Source organism: Accipiter gentilis, chromosome 25 (genome assembly GCF_929443795.1).
Source record: "Accipiter gentilis chromosome 25, bAccGen1.1, whole genome shotgun sequence".
Taxonomy (NCBI): Eukaryota; Metazoa; Chordata; class Aves; order Accipitriformes; family Accipitridae; genus Astur; species Astur gentilis.
Window position 1 is genome coordinate 17,631,263 of NC_064904.1, and position 17,936 is coordinate 17,649,198.

A 17,936-nucleotide genomic window follows, 5' to 3' on the forward strand; every position below is an offset into this window, starting at 1 on the left:
GAAATCGTGTCAGTCAAGAGTCCAGGAAAGAAAACTGTAATGCGATATAGGTCTAACCTGCAGAAACGCTGTGAAAGTCTACTTTTACAGTGGGCCCTTCCAAAAGGAAACTAACCCACTGTAAATAATGTGTCTGGGAAGAGAAGACAAACTTTTAACCCTTCCCTTGCCTCTACTGTTTGCTCAGTCAAACTGCAGCTTTCCTTGAAGCCAGGCAAAGTCACCCTCTCTATGCTTCCTAGCTCTGTTCTCCAGCTCTGGGTAGCCCAGAGATCCCACTGTTTTGCTAATCCCACTGCCTGAAACTGGGATTCAAGTAAGATTAGCCAGGCACATGAATGGGTGGTGCTCCAGACTCTACAGGGTTGGTGTTTGCGCCTGGCCTTCCCTGCCTGCATCGTTCTCCCAGCTCCACCTGGACATCCAAGGGAAGGGAGCAAATGTAGAAAGGGTCATTCTGTCTCTTCCAGAGTGCCATTCCCAGGGCTTACACAAAGTCCTGCTATTGATACAGAGCACAAGCACGTTCGCTGTTATGTATCTCAAAGTGTTTTTAGTTTAGTGTCCTCAAATACAACAAATAACAAATGCATCTCTTCCTTTATAAGCACTTCTATTACTGCTTAAAGCACGGACTTAAGATAGATACTGCTTCTCCCAAGTTCAGATTAACAGTTTGAATCAAATTTCACCATATGGGGTCTGGCTCTAAGGGAGAGCAGGGAGTCCTTCCAACATTAACCAAGAGAAGTCACTGGGACAGCTTGTACAAACAGACATAGGACATTTGCGAACACAAGCTTAAAGACCTTGATCCACCAGCATTCCTGAGCATGTGCTTAATTCACTCCAGCCACGAAGTACGAAATGCTTCACTGAGTAAGAATGGGCTTTAATCACATGCTTAAACACTTACTGCATGAGTACTTCAGAGATTAAGATTGATTACGTCTTTCTCCTCTCTGTACCTCATGCTTCCCCTCCTCCTCATGAAAATCTCGTTTCTGAAGACACGAGGCTCACAAAGTGCAAGGAGACACTGGGAACATATTTTTCAACAGGCTGCAAATTTTCCAGCTTCCTGCCCTTGACCACAGAAGACCTGAACCTTTTCTGGGAGAAAACACTTTATTTGCTTACAAAGCCATTACATCATGAGTCCAAATCATATCGATTTTCCTTCGGTATTGTCATGAAAATCTTAGTTCCCAGGACTTCCAACTCCAACTCCTTTAAAAAGAACAAAAGACAGATTTTTCAGAGCTTGGCTCAGTGAAATCAAGTTATTAATGTTAATATACTTTATTGATCTTAAAGGAATACAGCATGGAAACAAAGGCCATTAACTGAGAGAGAGACTCTGTTTACATTAACAAGACATTCAGCACAGAAGGAGCAGATCCAAACTAAGGTCCCCCCAAGTACAATATATGCAGTTCAAGTGTTAATTCAGCCTAGATTTAGTCTGGTCCAAAAAGTCATTTGGACCAAACTTGTCCACATTTTTTACTGGAAGCTATTCTAGGGAGCCATCACTGGTTCAGCCCCCCATGTCCCTGTCCAGGTAGAAGCACATTTGCTGTGCCTCTGGAGTGGACCGTCTGGGTTAGCATTCCAAAGGCGTCTAGCTAGCGTGCACCAAAACTGCTCTGCTGTCCAAACCAACACGCAGTAAGTGGAGACAACCATGGGATTCACTTCCAGCCTGCTCTGTTGCTCTGAACAAAAGCCCCAATGTAGCCACAGAGGGAGAGAAAAACTCTCCAAGGACAGCAAAGTCCCAAGGCAGGGTGCAGTAGATGCACTCTGTCACTAGGATGGTTCGTTTGGTTTGGAGGTCATCAACTTTTCCTACAATTTAGAAGCAACTGTAGGATGTAAAATTGCTGCCCAACAGTGACTTCCACGGTAGGCTAGTATGTGGACTATGTCCACAACAGTGTTTGCATTACAGGGAAACGATGCCCACCATAACAGAGGACTTCGGCACAGACTGCCCGTGTGAAAGGGTGGATGAAATTATTCTGCCATAGGACAAGAGTGACCAGAAACACATGTCCATAGTTTGAATAAATGCTTGCCACCATCAGCCAAGCATGCAAAGTGAAGTTCTTTGCAAAGCAATGCAAAACTTGTCTTCAGCAGCAGTTGGGAGGACAAAAGACTAATAAATAGTGAGGAAATCCAATTGCATAGACAACTCCCATCAGCTACACCAAGATCATAGGACTACAGGAAACGGTCTGCTGGGCCAGCAGGACGGTGCATCTCCTCCAGCTAATGCAGCTTCAGCAGTTGCAGGAAAAGACAATCTTTAGTGGGAGCACGCAAGCCTGGCCACTATTTGCAATCCATTCACCTCACGCTCCTCCTAGCATCCACAGTCATTGACTGGGGATGGTAGAGTACACGTCCTTCCCTACCTTCTCTGACCCCTTTGAACTTGCTGATATTGTATCTGCCTCACTATTTCCTGTGGCAGCAAATGCCCTGCTACATAAAAAAACCACCCTCTATTATCCCTTTTAAATGGATCTCCCACTCATTTCCTTATATCTCCCCTCATTCCAGCATTGTGGACTTTTTTAAACCCTAGAGCAATTGTTTCTCACCACAGTGCTCCATCTATAATGTTTAGTTAGAGAAAGAAACATCATGCCATGCAAGGAGCCTCAACACAATTCCTTGGAGGTTCTGAGAAAAGCAAGTTTGAAACCTAGACCTGGAGTTTATGAATTGTCTCCATTGGTTTGCAGTCTCTGTATTCTCTCTGCACTGTGCACAGGACACTGCAAAGAATGGAGAATGGTTCAGGTTTTTTGTACTAGCAGCTCAGTTGTATGTATTATTGTTGGCTGCTCCAAAGGTACATACTAGATGCTGAAGTTAGCTGCTATTAAAAATGTCTTTAGCTGTTTCTGCTTCCTCAAAATGTTCATGTCCTTGTTCTCTCCTGTGAGAAAAATCACAGGCTGAGGGAGAGCCCTGCCCGGCATGGTGAGTCATCTGCCGAGTGGCAACCACGGCTAATAAAAGCCTTTGCTGCCCTTTGTGGCAGAAAGGGATGGAGGTCCCTCAGGGATGGCTTTGCCGGCTGCCACCTGAGGAGCGCCCGACCTTTCCGTGAGCCAACAAACAGATAGATTTGGGATTAGTGAAGGCACAGGAGAATCTGTTGTCAGTCCTTATCCAAGATGAACCCCATGCCAGAAGAAAACTAGAAAACTGGTAAGGGATGGACAGATTCCCTCTGAAGCCCCAGGGCAGGGAAAGCTGCAAGGGGCTGGGACCTACAGGCTCTCTGCAAGCAGGAGTTGTGCTATGGAAGGTCAAAACCAGACCTGGGCGAGTGGAGCTTATCACTTGTCCCAGTAAAGGGACAAGTCCCTCTTCCAGGACTTGGCCAGATGGCTAAAGCACCTTGGCAACCGGCAGTGCTGATAGTGGCCTTGATCATTTAAAGAGTACTAGAAGAAATGAGGCAGAGTCCCTCGGAGGACTCCGTTTAGTCCAGTCCAACCTACTGAGGTAGGCATTAGACTGGAACACCTCCTCTTTCAGCCTCTCCGGGAAAATACGGACGAAACAGGATCAGACAACTCCATTTATGGGACTCTCCATTCCCACCTTCCTTCAGACCCAGCTGTCCAAACCGGCACATCGCGTTTCTCACGACAAGCGTGAGGTCCACAACAGAGGCCCCCCACGCAGTTGGGAAGTCTAGGCACGACGCCAGGGCCTCTCCCCGACCCCGCACACACCAGACACAGCTTGCTTTGTGATCCGCTGACCCACAGCTGGTGGCTGGGGTTAAGAAGCAGAAGAGAGACCCAAAAAGCCTGCTGGAAGGCAGACAGCCCACTGACACTCTCATGCCTTTCAGACGACAGCACCCCAGAGCGTGCGCGACGCCGATCCCTGCACTGGAAGAGATGGTACTTGGGAGGTGTGCAGCGATGCTATATAACCTGAATCGCAAGAAATCCAGCTAAAGGGCTCTGCTCTTGTTCTTTACGTTAAGCATATGCTTCTATACTTCCCTGCGCTCAGTTATATATGGAGCACAGGGGTAGCTAATCCCAAACCTCCCTGCCACAACCTGCCCCCACCTTGAAATAGGCCCCAGTGCAATGAAGAGAAATGTTCCCGCTTCAAGCTTCCAAAGACTACCATAAACACTGGGGATAATTAAAACGTGAGCATTATGAAAAATACACTGGCAAGGACTCAAGGCTGTGGAGCTGGAAAGCCAGGTAGCTTAAAGAAGTGCCAGATATTTAACTGGTCTCCAAGATTAGCAGATGTTTTTCAACCTAACATTGCAAAAACTTACTAACTTAGATGTGTTTTCTAAATCAGAACCAGAGAACAGGATGTGTGCTGTGTATTGGGACCATATCAAGTACTTTTCCAGCACTATAAGATCTTTTATTTAGAAAAAAAAAAGGGGGGGGGGGGGGTGGGGGATAGAGAGAAAAAAACTAGTCCTGTTTAAAGGATTCTGAATGCTTACCTAAATCATATATGAAAAGGAAAATTCATTCCCCAAACTGAGAAGACTCAGATGCAATTAAGATGGAGATAGCATCAGCCCATTTCCCCGTCAGGTATTGAGCTATTCAGCAAGAGTACTGCAGAATACAGTAGTTGCAGCTGATACAGTCTTAGTGATATTCAGGTGGTTATTTTCTTTTTTTTTTTTTTACTCAATTATCTAAAAAGAAACTATTCAGCAGCTCATTTTTGAAAACCAGTCTCTCTCACCTGGTACGAGACGATCTGCTATGGCACTGCAATTAAAAACTCATCATCCCAAAGCCACTGGTTTGTCTTTTCACCAGCAGCTCCTTTACAGCCAGAGAGACATAGAGTGCACATCTGAAGATCCTCTCTCCTACTCTGCTACACCTTTGAGATTTGCAGGAATTTGCACATGTTTTTCTCGCTCAAAGAGAGATTATGTGGCATGATTAAGAGGTACTCTAGGAAAGAAGCTACTAGCTTTGACAAGCTTCTTGACATTCCCTTTGTTTGATATAACACCCATTAGTTATTAATGGGAATGCATTAAGCTGCTGCTTAGCCTTAGTAATGCCATGTTTAATAACAAACATTACTTCTCTTCCCCTCTCTGCAGTGGCACCCATTGTCCAGTAATTTCTGGATGAATTATTCCGTATCAATATATAAAATTTTTATACATACATATATATATATACACACACACAAGCTGCTCTTCCATGTGTAAAGCAATGGGAGAGTTATGACCAGATAAGGTGAGTTACAGCTTTTCCTGTATCATGAGAGATGGAAGTGCCAAGACTTTCTGGGTCACTGAATCCAGAACCTTGTGACCATACCGCAAGACCCCTTACAGAAACTGACATTCCTCTATTAAAAAAAGGAAGAAAAAAAAAATACGAGAGACATTTTATAGGTAGGGATTTACTACACTGCAGATTAAAAAATAAAATCTGCTGCTTAGAAAAAGTGTTACCACTGTCTCAGAAGCTGCTCCCGGAGGCATTTAATTCTGGGTGGATCTCTCCTTCCTACATTTGCAATGCAAGGAAACCTGAGAAAAAACTGCTCTGCCTTTCAGGTAGGTGACAGCAGGGAGGACACAGAGCAACCACAAAGGAAGATGTCTGCTCAGCAGATCTTGCTATGGAACGGGCAGGCTGCACGCACGTCCCTGAAATTCATACCAGTCACAGCATCCACACCGCTTGTTTGTCCACTGCTTCACGGATGCCAGAGCAGAAGATGAACCTGCAGAAACCAGCCCAACCCCTGGGCCTGCTCCATCAGACATGCCTGCCATAAACCTCCAGCCTTCCCACCAGGCAGCTTCAAAACTGTTGCTGCAAAGGGAAGCAGTGCTGTCTACGGTTAGCTCCTTTCTCCTTTGCTGGCAGACTCCTCCAGTCCTACGGGAAGAAAGAAACTGAGACAGAGACCGGTGGGTGCCACAATTGCCACTTCTTTCCATAACCTCGTCAGGGTTGTGATACAGTCAGCCACCATACCCAAAGAGGGCACCAGGGACCACAAGCCTATCCTCTCCTCCACCCAGCCCAGCTCCCAGAGCACACAGCTCTTGGGGATTCATTTACGGGACGTTTCAGAGGGACACCTGTCGCATTACACAGATCTATTCGGTTACAGAAACCTACCATCTGCCCCTGTGTTGTACCAACCAAAGTCTGCAAGCACCCTGACAGAGAGGAGGATTAATATCACACGTCCACCTGCTCCGCACCGTGAGCTGCCCATAAGCAACAACCTGAAGATGTCTCCGAGCTCCTAAATCCCACCTTGCCCTTAAAAAATGCAAGTTACGGGAAGATCAAGAGGAGCCATGACAATCCAGTTCCCTCAAAGCACAAGTCACATCCACAGCAACATTTTAAACATTTTAGGCATGCTCCGTTTCCTGCACGGCTAAATGCAGAGAATGTTAACAGGTCACATCAGAGACATGTAAGTGGTGACGACACCATTATAAAACCATTGACTGGGTCTGCACCAATGTAACAAACTTTAAAAAAGTATTAAAACAGACTGTTTATTACAGCATATGATGTGTTATATTAATTTACACAATGATATATATAAAAACAGCCATTGATGATGTACAGTAAATTGGACATCAACAGGAATATTAAAACTACTGATACTCATGCACGTGACATGCATATGTTTGTTTTTTTTTTTTAAAGCAGTTTTACACAATATACTGAAGTTACTAAGCCTTGGTCAGCTGCTCCAACAGTTTACTCTGAACATCACCGCTATCCGCAGCGGGACTCCCAGGAGATCGGAGCAGAGTGCACTCCAGAGAAGGCGACTTAACCTCGGAGACAGATTGAACAGGAGCCCTTTCCTGGTGGGGGAAGGCTGGGGGAGGACAGGGGTGAGTTTCAAGAAGAGAATCAACAAGAAAAGAAAAAAAAACAGGCCAGACTACCAGGAGGAAGAAGTTCAAGATGTGGCAACAGGAGCAGCAGAAAGGGACAAGCAAAAACATGAAGACCACCCACACTCCCTCCCCTTTACCCCCTAAAAACTTATGACCTTAAGCTGTCGATATCCTCTGTAAGACCCAGAACTGGAAAAACTAGGCAAGGAAGATCCATTCCCAGAAACATTAGCCTTTTTTCAAAGCCTTCTGACACCATGCACTGGAGGCCGTTCACCACTGAAATGGCAGTGTTATGGGTTTTTTTTAAAAAATGAGTATAATGGTCTTTTATTTCCACGTAAAAGGCACTAGTATCCACCCAAGTTCTGAAGACAAGTGACATAATTTACCTTAAGTTTTAAATATTTGTATAAAAAAAAAAAAAATCTGTGGAAATATGTACACAAAAGCACCTTGCTTCCGAAAGCAGAAGCAGATACATTCCACCGAGTCACCTCACTAGACGGTTGTCATGAGCTTCAGGGAGCCCGACCGAAAGCGGAGAATTTTCTTCTTGAGATTATGGGAGGCTTTGATTTTGACAAAGGCCTTTGCCGCATTTTCATGCAGCTCCGGCGCCGCGACCGTTTGGATGGGGAGCGTCTGGACAAACTGAGACCAAATAAGGCCCCCGCTCTCATCAGAGTCGCTGGTGGTCGTGCTCTCCCCTACGAACTCCACCTCGCTCAGGCTCGACTCACTGTCTCCAAAGCAGTTCGTCGTGTAGTTGCTCTGCTCGTCCTCGCTCGTGTCCACCACGGTGGAGTGGAACAAGGACTCGCACTCCGCCGAGTACTCCGAGTCGCTGGCCACGTAGGCGTACGGGCTGACATAGGGCAGGGGGACTTGCGAGTAGACCCCTACGCCTTCCCGCCGGTTCCTCCTCGCCCTCCGTAGGGCCTCCTCGTAGGAAATCTCTGCCGAGGACTTCCACCGGCGGTAGTCGGCCCGCTTGTGTTTAGGCTTGGCCACCACAACCTCTCGGCCATGCCCGTGGGATCGGATGGCGGATCTGTGGAGGCCAGCCTGCCGACTCTGGAGGCCCGACTCTGGCTGCAAGCCGCTGCCTCTCTTCCCCCGCGAGGAGGGTTTTTTCAGTTTCTTATTTGTATCCAACTCATCAGGAAAGCGGCACTTCTTGCCGACCGGCTTGGTTTTCTCCCGCAAGGTCTGCGAACCGTTTTCCAGCCCGTTGGCAAGGTGGGGCCTGTGTTTCACCACGGAGCTTTTCAAAATCTTGACATTTCGGGTGCCTTTGTGAAGCTTCACGCTTTGCTGCTGGGCCGGTATGTACTGGGCGTTCACCAGCAACCCATCATCCAGGCTCTGGGAGGAGGAGCCCTCGCTTTTGAAATCCAGCGCGGGCCTCTCCTCGACAGCAGGCGATGAGGAGCGAGCCGGCTGCAGGCTGCTCTTCAGCAGGATTTTTTTGGGAGGCTGGCTGACCCTGTTCTCCGGCTGCAGCACCACAGGCTTCCCTGGGCTCTCTTTGGGAGATGCGGCAAAAAGCTGGCCATTCTCCTTGGGGACGTCCCCTGCCGTGGCCGCTGCATTGCGGTTGAGCTCCGGAGGTGCCGGTTTGACGCCCCGTTGCAGGTGCTTGCTCTGAAGTTCGCTTGAAGCAGCGGCCGGGAAAGCCGCTGGCAAAGGTGCCTTCCTACTCTCCATCTGCTCACCAGCCGGCTCCCTCGGCCTCTGCTTTAATGGGGAGGGTGCTGTGTGGTCCAGAGCGGTGGTCCCACCAGAAGGCAAGGACGCTTGCTTGGAACTCTTCAGGTTCACGACATTACCGTGAGCCACCACCCCTGCGGGCTGCCTGACGCACATGCTTCCATGCCTCAAGATCCCTTTGGTGGGATCAGCGTTGAGACTCGTCCTGGGTTTGTTAGTCCTTACCGCATGAGTCTTTTTCTGAACCAGGCTTAAGATGTAACCGTCTATCCTCTTGCTGGTGGAAGGGCACGGCGCCGGCCAGGAGCCTTGCGGCAGAAAGGCGTTGGCGGGTTTTCCCGAGTCCGTTTCCGATCCGGCACAAACGTCGCTAATATCGCAAGCGAGCCTCTCCTCTTCTCGCTGGGGGTTTTCAGTCACGGGGAGAAGAAACATGGGACTCTGCACAGCTACCGCATGGAGTGGGCTGGGGTACCGGTAGACGTCATTCCCGTTTTTAGACACCAGATCGCACTGGTACTTTGGATGTACATCTGCAACGACATCGAGGGAATTTGAGTGCGGTGTGGACAAAGAGCGACAGACAGAGCCTGCGGTCTGGTCCTCATGCTGGCCTTCCTTATTATAGTCCATCCAGCCTATGAGATCTGAAAAGCATTTTAGAAGAGTTTAGAGAGCCTGCCAGGGACAGTTCTGCTACGTTTTTCATGCGCCATCAAGGACTCTGGTCCCATCTACACATACAATGCAATGTTTATACTATAGCAGCACTGTTCAAACAGTAGAAACCTTGCAACCAGGGATGCCATTCAAGCGATACAAAAGCAGCACTATTCTTCTGTGCGTCTCTTTGTAACTGCATTTATGTAGGATTTCCCCCAATATGACTACACGGTTAGAAAAATAAAAAATCACAGCCCTAATAAGAACATTTACATTGGTTTCAAACCTGTGCCTAGATTGCTAAGAGCATCCTAATTTACATCCAAGGCACCCAGAAGTCTGTAAGGGTCTGTAATATTTATATGTTACACAGTCACCTGTAAAACTCACTGCAGGCCTCAGCATGTATGAATTTTATATTTTGCTTCGCTAAATCCAAAGAGAAACAAAAAATCTAGACGAGAGACCAATTAATTCTTTTAGCTTACTGACAAATTTCACTTCCAGATTTTTTCAAGCCTATCCTGGGTCAGAAGAAATACAGATTTAATTTTATTATTGTTATTATTATTACAATTACTACTACTATTATTATTATCATAATTATTTTATAATAATGCTAATAATAATAACAGATGCTCCTTTTGAGCAATAAAGGGTTAAAGAATGGGAAACAGGCTCATCTTTCCACACAAGTACAAGGAGTGCAGGTCAATCCAGCTGACATCCTAGCCTTGGCTCTGCAAAGAGAGTTCTGTAAGAGAAATCCAGTGCGTTTCAAGATGCATGAGTCAGACTTAATAGCTAAGGCACTTATTTAGGAGGTAAGCGACCTTAGGAGCAGGTCTTCAATCCAAGCACCTAAGATTATTATTATTATTTTCTTAAGCTTATGTTGCCCTTGTCTTCTTGAGTAGGGGTACAATCTAAATGATCCTTCCAGGTCACTGTCAGTCCTGTTTTCTACCCTTGGGCTAGAAACTTCAACCAGGGTACTCAAATTTCAGCACTCAGTGCTCGTCACTTATCTAAGGCTTATTTCAAAAGAGGTCTCACAGACTTTGATAAAATTCGCTGATAGAGATGATGTTCCTGTGTGGGCAGGAGAGGAAGCATTGGGAAGTTAGGGGCAGGAACTTCCTCCAGATCACCTCACAGTTTTCCCACATTTCCTAAATTCTCCGTCAGAGTCAGGAAATCTTGCCAAACAGACTTCCTTGAAACATGCCAGTTTCTGAAATTTCACCTCTAAAAGTGAGACGGTATGATTAATGAGAGTTTTAGGGTTTTGTGATGTATACAGAAAAAAACAGCAATGCAATCTGCTGGAAATCCTTGTGTATACTTTTCTGTTTATGTATGGCCGATGAAGATCACATACAGCTTACAGCAGGGAGCACTAAATTACCTCAAGCTGCTCGAAGGATAACTTAGAGGACTTCTCAGCATCTCAGAATGAATGTATCCCAGGCTGTATTTTCCCACTTTAGAGTTAGAAGAACTTGAATTATTTTGTCCTCGATTCACAAAAAAATCACTGTAAATTAACCTTAAAGAGCAGAATGGAAACTGGAAAGACTATGGTTAGAAGCATCCTCCACAACCCAGAATGAACTAAGGCTTCTGAATGAGTATATATTGAATGAGCAATAAACACTTGATCACAAAAGTCCTACTGAAGTGTCCTTTCTGGACAACAAAAGAGGCCTTCCTCTTTAACCATCCCAGATGTTAAGGCTTGCATCTTCAGCCTAATGTCCAAGGAAAGTCAACAGCTCTCTGCCAAAGAGACAAAATACTTTCTCCCTGTTCATGATGTTTATTTGTCTATACTATATAAACGCAGGACACACCTCAGCACGGTCACCCGGGAGTTAAGGACCATCAGAACTGAAAAAATGACTGGTACAAATAGACTGCCGTGCACCCTGACCTCCCAAAACCTGTAGCTAGCTCCTTGCTCTGTCACTTTAACGAGGACATGGCTGCTGAGGTATCTTTCATTATTGCTACTTAGTAAAAATGCTTTTCTAATGGAAAGGAAGAGAAATTAGGCGACTAATGTGTTTTATGTGTATAGGTACCACTGCCCTCTACTGGGTAGAGCAGCTGTCATATTTTCACATGTCATTTTCATGCCTTTAGAGTGACATAGTCACATGTAAGGCTGCACTAGTGGAGGGCAAATGGTCCTGCCTCATGACCCATGTACGTGACAGGCACTGGAATCTTTTCAGAGCACAATACATCAAATGAAAGGAAGAAGGGTTAATCCAACCCAGATACTCCTGAGGCAGTATTTCCAAAGCCAAAGCCACCTCCTGGAGTATGATGTATTCGACCTGCTTTTACTATACCTGCAGATTTAGGGCGTCCATCTGAGATATTCAGTGTTGCCTCCAAAGGGCTGCAAAAGCAAGTGCTAGAATGGCAACTGGATAAACACTCACTGAAGACAGAGTTAGATGAATTGGAGAGCGATCCAGAAGCTCCATCACTCAGCTCATAAAACCCTATAAAAATAAGAGTTTGGATTTATATTAGGTATGTCTACACAAAGTTACCATTTGTGTCCCTAGAAAGGCAGTCAAGCTCATGTTTATGTTGGCTTACTCTATAGCAATTAGTTATGGGACTTCATTCAGTCACCCAAAAAACAGTGCACAGTTTAGTAATATCCTCATTGCTGTGAAGGATTCCGTTTAAAAGTAAAGCACTTAAAAGTAAAAAAGCAGAACTTTACTTAGCATATGAAAATTTGAACTTTTTTTTTAACCTTTACATGGGTTTCCACCTTTTAGCAAGAAAGATCCAGGCTGTGTTTGACACCCCATTCATTTAATAGTGTGTTATACTTCCAAGACAAGCTCTCCAGCTACTGCTGGACTACAAAATTTTTACCAAGTGCTGGGCCCAATGCTATCCATTATTTTCAGCAAAGTTCTGGAGATAAACAGTGGATGACATGAAAGAAGGAAAATGGTAAATAATGTGCAGACACAGAAAATTTTATTTCTCGGTCAGTAAACTGGGTCTACTCAAGAAAAATATGACATACCATAATCAAGATTTAACTTTAGGAAAAAGGAATGCAGGGCATGTCTACAGAATGGGGATGTACCCCGGAAAACAATAATCCTGAAAAGGACTTAGTCAGCATGGAAAAGCAGCTCAATCAAGCTTAATGATATGGCAAAAAAAGCTAATGAGATTGTTGGACGTACAACGAGACTAATGAATAGCAGTAGGGAAATGACTTCAGCAGTCTATACAGCACTGGTAAGAAAGACATTGGAATGGTATGCCTAGTCCTCGACTCCAGCACGCTTAAAACAAAGCTAAAAAATTGGAGAGAGGCCACAAAGCTATTTAAGAGCTTGGAAAAATGCCTTAAAACAAATGACTTAATGAACTTGACCTGTTTAGCTCATCAAAAAGAGTCAGGAATTATACTCTATAGCACCTCCAAGAGGAGAAAAAGCTGGGTACTAGAAAAGACCTTAGTCTATGGGAGAAAAGCATATAAAAAACTCAGTGATGGAACAAGTCAAATTCAGATTAGAAATTAGCAATAGTTTTAACAATTGCAAGTTGGTGGATTCTTCACTTTTTAGTGTCTTCAGAACAAGTCAAGATGCCTCTAGGAAAGGTTCCCCATAGTTAAATACCACTTACTGGCTTCAACACAGTTAGAATGGGATGAAATTCAATATATGGGGGATCAAACTGTTTGATTCAGTGTTCCCTTCTGGCTGTAAGATCAATTTTGACATGTTCCTCCTGCTGGTGGTGCTTCCTTTCACCATTTTTCCTGCAGCCTCCTTCCTAATATGCAGCAGAATTAGAACTTTTTGAACTAATTGGTGGGTGGCCTTGGAAAAAAAATAAAATGCCCCAAACACTAAAAATCTAATTAAGCTTGAAATACTTCTCTGAATATGTTGTCTATAAACAGCAACGATTCCAATGGTAGGTGAACTTTACTAGTAGGCATCGAGTTTAATTCCAGGTACCAAGGGAGGCTCCATTTTGCTGAATATTGGCCTTACCTGAACTTGGACGACTGTCTGTCTCAAGGTGTTCATCTGTCGTTTTTTCCACGTCCAGGCGGAGATCACTTATTTGCTTATCTAGCTCTTGTAACTGATTTAGTAGGCCAGCGTCCCTCCTCCTCAGGCAGTTCTGAATAACAAGAAGACAAACATCAGCTCCTTCAGTGACGCAGACATGAAGGGGCTCCAAAGACAATCAGTCTTCTTCATCTGAGCATTGTGGAAAGACCTTGTCGATACTCTTTTACAAAAAAACCAAAACAGAACAAAGCCCTGAAATACTAGATAGATGCTCTGGATAAATACTTAACTGAAGAATTATCCAGGCACTTCATTCCAGCCCCTTCCAGCCAGTTCTACATAAAAAGCACGCTCCACAATTTAGGAAGACCAACACGGTATGTTGGCAAAGTGCGTGCTCCTTTGCAGGACCACAGCTGTAACAACAAAGCTGTACTGTATGATATGGTCAAACCAGAGGTGTGCACACGAAACGGGCCACTTCAGTGAAAGCAAAGCTTTCCCAGTGTAATAGGGGACGTTCACCGCCACAGTGACGTTAGTCAGAGACCAAATCTCTTCACACAATGGGAAGAAACAGCTCTGCCAACAAGTGCCTGCAGTATGGCAACCACCTTGTTCTGCTGCACGTTATGAGCTTATAGTCTACCACATAGACAGCAAGATTCCCAGGGCTGGGATCACAGCCCTTTTATTAGTTTTGCAGTGCAGCAGGAAGGAAGAGTAATTCTTCCTCTTCTCCCATTATAATTGTATAAAATTGCTGTGAGATGAATTTTAAAGGCTATTTATGAAGGTAATTTGATGGCATAAAATAAGCAATAAGAAATGATTTTGTAAGGCACTCATTAACCCACGGTCAACGCAATCAGTTTCCCTGTGTGTATTATAATGTTGCTTATCCATCATCTGTTCAGCTGCATACCCTTTAATTGTTCTGGCCATGGGGAAGGTGGGGTGGGGGGGCAGGAGGAAGGTTTATCTCTTTTTTTTTTTTTTTTTTTTAAGTGCATCATTTGATCCGTGCCCAGCAGTGCTCTGATACGCTCATCGCAAAGAGTTTTGATGCTCATAACTGGACTAGTTCTAAGCCCGTTAAATCCAGGACAACCTTTCCCCTGGGGTGGGCCAGCCCTCAGGCAAAGGGAAACCAAACGCCAACAGTATTAGCGAGGCTGTTTGAAGACGCTGTGCTGGCATTGAACACCATCCTTGGAGAAGCTAAAGGGACGATCCCAGGTCTTCTCCTACATTTCTGACGGGGAGCCGGGAGCTGGCTGGAAGGAATGAAGCCCGGCTGGCAGAGGCGATGGGTTCCAGGGGTAACTCACTGCGCCACCTAATGCCACCAGCGTCCCCCTCCCCCAGCGAGCACCGCATCTGGCTCCAATCTGCAATGTCAAGTGCACAAATTAAAGTGCTACCACAAATCCCCCTGGTTTTGGGGTTGGGGTTTGGTTTTTGGTTGGTTGTTTTTTTTTTTTTTCTTTTTGAGTAATGATTCCCTGGTCCTTCGCTACGGCTCTTTGGCAGCCAGCCCCTTCTGAGCAGAAAAATGATTTATTTCTATCTTTTAAAGGAGGAAATAAGCTTAAATGAACTAAGGCAAAGGCTAACAAGAAAAAAAAGGGGGGGGGGGGAAGCGGGGGGCTGGGGAAAAGAAGAAATCAGGCAAATAAATCACGCAATCCAACTTCTCCCCGGGTGAAAGCAAATGCTGAGCCGTGCACAAAGACCGCCAGGCACAGCTGTACGCTATTTTCATTGAAAAACGATCTGCCGCTTCATGCCGCCCTCCGTCTCTTCCCACACCAGCGCCAAAGCCCGTCCTTCAACAAAAGCATCCCTTCTTTTTGGAAGGGCCCGATCCCGCCCGTTACCTCCTCCCGGGGTTGCGTCCCGGGGCAGGTCGCTCCCAACTTCCATTCAAGGCAACGGCGGCGCCTCTCTTGCCTTGAATGGAAGTCAACCGGCCGGCCCGGCTCTGGAAAACCAAGGGAAACTCGGCAACCACTAGCTAAAACCCGGCCGTTCACCGGTTTGTCACCTCTCCGTGCTTTAAACCCCCCTCTCGGAGGTCGCTCCCCGTCTCCTAGCACCTGCGCGCCCGGTCGGCTGGGACGCTGCGCCGGCGGTGACAGCGGCGGGGGCGCGTCTCCCCTTCAGGGGGCACCGCCGCCCTCCCCAGCCCCTTCCTCGCCCCTCCGCGGGTCACGGGAGAGCTGTGTGTGTGCGTGTGTCCCCCCCGCCCCGCTCCCCGCTCACCAGCTGCCTCCGCAGGAGGAGGATGTTCTCCTCCAGGAACTTCTCCTCCAGGCTGCGAGGCGACGGCCCCTCGCCCGGCGGTTCCCCTCGGCCTCCCTGAGCCCCGGGCACGGCCCCCGCCGGCCGCCTCAGCAGGAGGCTCTTCACCAGCAATTCCTGCCGCTGCCTCAGGTACTCCAGCTCGCCCAACCCGGCTAACGTGGCTTCCAGCCTCTCCCGGGTACGTTGCCGTTCCGCCTCCGCTTCTCCCTTCTCCCGCCAACGCGCATCGGGCTCCCGCGGCCCTCCCGCCGGCCCCGCCACAGCAGCGGCGGCGGCGGCGGCGGCCGCCGCGGGGCTCGCCTTCATCGCCGGGGAGGGGGCGGCCGCCGCTGACAGGGCCCCTGCCCGCGGGGGGGCCAAGCGCCGCCGAGCGCCGCGCTGCCGCCGCCGCCGCCGCCGCCGCCGGTCGCGAATGGGCCGCGGGGCGCCGGGCTCCCTCCCCGGCTGCCGCCGCCCCGCGCCCGCCCACCGCCGCGCCTCCCCTCCCTCCTGCCCTGCCTCCCTCCCTCCACGCCCGAGGTCGTCGTCGTCGTCGTCTTCTTCCTCCTCCTCCTCCTCTTCCTCCCGCCCAGCGCCTCCGTCGTTCCTCACCCCCCTCAAGCAGCCCCGCGGCGGGGTGTGGGAAGGTGGGGGTACGCGCTGACTTCTCCAAAAACTCCAGCGGTGACCTCCAGGAGCCTTGCTCGGTGTAGGGACGGGCCATCGGGAGCCCTTTGGGGGGCCGCGTTGCTTCTACGGCCCCACGCGTCCGAGAGCAGGAGCGTAAATGGTGCATCTGAGGGGGAAAAGAATTAAAAAAAAATAAAAAAAGCTTGGCCTGAGGAAGTGAGGGGGTTAAGGAGAGGGTAGGGAAAAGTGGAAAGCAGGGGAGAACGCGGCAGTCCTCGCGCCGGCGTGCTGAGCGCGGCGTAGGTGCGAGGACCGAAGCGCCAGCGAGGTGTTGCTTCAAAGCCTGTTCGGAGTCGACTAGCCAAAAAAAAAAAAAAAAAAAAAAGCCATCATGAAGTGGACTTCCTAACAGCATCTAAGACTAATTGCGGCAAGGGATCTGCAATTAGGTTTTCAACGGGCACGCGCTGGAATGGGGGGTGGGGGAAATGCAGATGCCGAAGAAAAAAAGAAAAATGTTAGTATCAAAATAGAGCAAAAACTGAGTTGCAGACATGTTCTGAGGGAGGAGAGTGGAAGAGGAAGAAGAAAGCATTGAGGGAGCCCTTTACAATATGGGGTTTGTTTGGAAAGATGTGAGCCTGCCGTACAGCAGCTCTCACAGACGTTATGAGCAGAATGAAATGCTCTTTCCTCCTCTCCCTCCGCTCCTCAGAAGATTATGGTTGTTCGTGGTACTGAGAGGTCTCAGATGAAATTTGTCTCCCCACTCCCATGCTTTTTGCAGTAGACAATACATTGCAGTGTGCCGTACACCTACTTGATCCGTTGTAGGTGTTGGTTCGTGTTCCAAGAGCCTGCAGCTGACACAGATCATTATTTCACCATCTTCTTAAACCAGTGTAAAGTGCTTTCTAAAAAGGATCTCCATTTTCCTCCTGCAGCTCATAACCAGCCCCTCGGACCCTCCCAATTGTTGACCCAAACGTACGTGAGGCCACGCGCATCAGCTCAGAGATGGTCGAAGCTAAAGCTAGCTCCGTTTCTTTTTGCTTTTGATCTCTTCCCAGAGCTGGTTCACCACACAGCCGTGTCAGCAGAGTGCATCTATGTTAATGTTTTAGTTTGGATTACGAGTGCCTCTTTGAACCAAGTCTCTAGGTCGTTCCAGCTTACCATGCTGTGATTCACATCGCAGAGGGATTTTAGAACAAATGATCTGAGCTGATTTGGGGTGAGACAAAAGCAGAAGAAGGGAGCGCACCTAAAGCACTCCGACCGCTAATGGTTGTCCATTAATGGACATTCGGTCTGCGGGACGAGAACACAACCAGCCCAAAGTAACACCCTTGAAAGAATTACAGCGTGGATGGCAGGTCCTCCGTCCAGCCCTACTGCTCGGTAAATCCATGCCTGCTATGCTGTCCTAGCTGCTAATGCAGAGGTGGACGTATGTGCCAGCAAAAGGGGGGAAGTGAGGCGGCACATGAATAAGCAGCCAGAGAAGGCAGGGCGAGACCTTTGGGGAGCAATGTCACTGCCAGATTCAAGAGACCATGAAATTGCAGCCACAGAGAGAACTGACGAACACTGAAAGGACAAGGGATGCCCCAAGGGCAAAGGATTGACTGAGGTTGCTAAGCAAAACT

General features: G+C 47.6%; 1 protein-coding gene across 4 annotated transcripts; it reads right to left on the minus strand.

Annotated features, from left to right (window-relative positions):
* Nucleotides 1-1,115: 1,115 nt before the first annotated feature.
* DACT1 (dishevelled binding antagonist of beta catenin 1) lies at nucleotides 1,116-16,064 on the minus strand. 4 transcript variants are annotated; one of them, XM_049828714.1, is made up of 5 exons: nucleotides 15,637-16,064; nucleotides 13,348-13,480; nucleotides 11,656-11,811; nucleotides 7,378-9,282; nucleotides 1,116-1,230 (listed from the first exon to the last, which is right to left on the minus strand). In XM_049828714.1, exons 1-4 carry the CDS (start codon nucleotides 15,982-15,984, stop codon nucleotides 7,424-7,426), a joined length of 2,496 nt encoding a protein of 831 aa, XP_049684671.1. In that variant the 5' UTR covers nucleotides 15,985-16,064; the 3' UTR covers nucleotides 1,116-1,230; nucleotides 7,378-7,423. The 4 variants fall into 4 exon arrangements, with proteins under 4 accessions (XP_049684671.1, XP_049684672.1, XP_049684673.1 ...); XM_049828715.1 differs by lacking the exon at nucleotides 1,116-1,230 and having other exon boundaries at nucleotides 6,530-9,282; nucleotides 11,749-11,811; XM_049828716.1 differs by lacking the exon at nucleotides 1,116-1,230 and having other exon boundaries at nucleotides 6,530-9,168.
* Nucleotides 16,065-17,936: the final 1,872 nt, after the last annotated feature.

Coding starts and splice junctions, on each gene's coding strand:
- DACT1 (XM_049828714.1), bottom strand. CDS start 15,984: ATGAAGGCGAGCCCCGCGGCGGCCGCCGCCGCCGCCGCCGCTGCTGTG. Junction 13,481..15,636: donor TCCTCCTGCGGAGGCAGCTG/GTGAGCGGGGAG, acceptor CTTGTTATTCAG/AACTGCCTGAGGAGGAGGGA. Junction 11,812..13,347: donor AGACAGTCGTCCAAGTTCAG/GTAAGGCCAATA, acceptor TTATTTTTATAG/GGTTTTATGAGCTGAGTGAT.